The sequence below is a fragment of the Corvus brachyrhynchos genome, unplaced genomic scaffold (genome assembly GCF_000691975.1).
Source record: "Corvus brachyrhynchos isolate BGI_N302 unplaced genomic scaffold, ASM69197v1 scaffold245, whole genome shotgun sequence".
In the NCBI taxonomy this organism is placed as follows: domain Eukaryota; kingdom Metazoa; phylum Chordata; class Aves; order Passeriformes; family Corvidae; genus Corvus; species Corvus brachyrhynchos.
In genome coordinates this window covers 5,248,556-5,249,876 of record NW_008238988.1, presented here as the reverse complement: position 1 = coordinate 5,249,876, position 1,321 = coordinate 5,248,556, and the positions used below count along the sequence as shown (strand labels likewise).

Below are 1,321 nucleotides of genomic sequence, written 5' to 3'. Positions count from 1 at the left end.
TGGGAAGAGAGAGTGATGGTGTCAGTATTTCCTGGAGCAGCTCAACTGATTAAGCATCAATGTCTGTCAAATCCCGTTTCTCTGGCCACAGAGGGAATCAATCAAGACATGACAATTCCCCTGTTCACCGCCCCAAGCACATGCCCACCCTCCTTCCTCAGGAGTCGCTGACTCACCTCCAGTTTCCTTGGTGATTTTGCAGCCAAATCACCTGCTTTATTTTGTTTTAAAACCCCCAAACAACAACAAAGCCCCAGGAAATGGTCTGGGCATTATGGAGTTCTGTATGGAGGTGGAATATCTGGAGGATGGTGTCCCACCCTTTCAGCTACCATGAAAAAAGGTTGTTCACCTGCTTTTCTGGTTGGCCTGAATTTAAAAAGCAGCTACAACACAAAGCACACGTATGGATGGGTAAAACTGTTCCCCAGCCCCAGCAGAATTCCAGGGGTTACAGGATGTCAGCAGTCGATTTTCCATCATTTCACACTGAATTGCGCACAAAGGGGAGAGCCACTCTTTCTGTGCAGAAGTGCCAGTGTCAAATGATACTTGGGATTTCTGTAAAGCACTTCAGAGGATGCCTAAGGAGCTGGAACACGAGTGTGAAAATGGCCATTTCTCCCTTATCACATGTTTGTGATATGCCTCAAAGGTCATCTTATCACTGCAACACTTCATTCGGTTTCTAAACTTCCCTTTTCTCAGAGATCTTCACTTTGTCCAGCCCTGCAGCTGACAGAGACATCCTGCACCCATCCCTGGTGAGACACATCCTGATTCCCACCACAGCAGAGCTGCTGCTAAATGAATGCTTCCCAAGTACCACCAATACTCAGATTGGTTTCAGGAAGGAACCAAAAACTGCGATTCATGATTTGTCATGTCCCACTTGAACGACTGAAGTTGCTATTTTTAGATTCTCTGTCTACTGGGTGTCTCACAGCACAATATCCCCAACCCTGGAAGTGTCCAAGGCCATGTTGGATGAGGCTTGGGAGCAACCTGGGATAGTGGAAGGTGTCCCTGCCCATGGCAGGGGGTTGGAACTGGATGATCTTGAAGGTCTTCCAACCCAAACCATTCCGTGAGTCTGTGTGGATTCAGAGCTCCCTGTGCCTGCCCAGTGCTGTGTTTAGCATTTACCACCCAGCCCCAGCAGAAGAACATCAGCCACCAAAGATAACAGCCCTGGTGGGTTCTGGAAACACCCAGAGGGCGTTATCCAGGGATGTGGTTATCTCCTTTAATCCCTGGCAGTGGGGCCATTACCGTTGTTTGGTTATGTAAAGTTCCTCGAGCAAACGCTGCTCCTCGTAGC

The 1,321-nt window shown here is 48.5% G+C and overlaps 1 protein-coding gene across 2 annotated transcripts in view; it reads right to left on the bottom strand.

Annotated features, from left to right (window-relative positions):
• The window catches only part of DDHD1 (DDHD domain containing 1), a 60,112-nt gene that overhangs the window by 10,898 nt on the left and 47,893 nt on the right, over positions 1 to 1,321 (bottom strand). For both annotated transcript variants that reach the window (XM_017738872.1, XM_017738873.1), the window contains one exon: positions 1,273 to 1,321. This exon is cut by the window's right edge and continues 220 nt beyond it. In XM_017738872.1, the coding sequence (XP_017594361.1) occupies positions 1,273 to 1,321 (49 nt within the window). The remainder of the gene's footprint in view (positions 1 to 1,272) is intronic.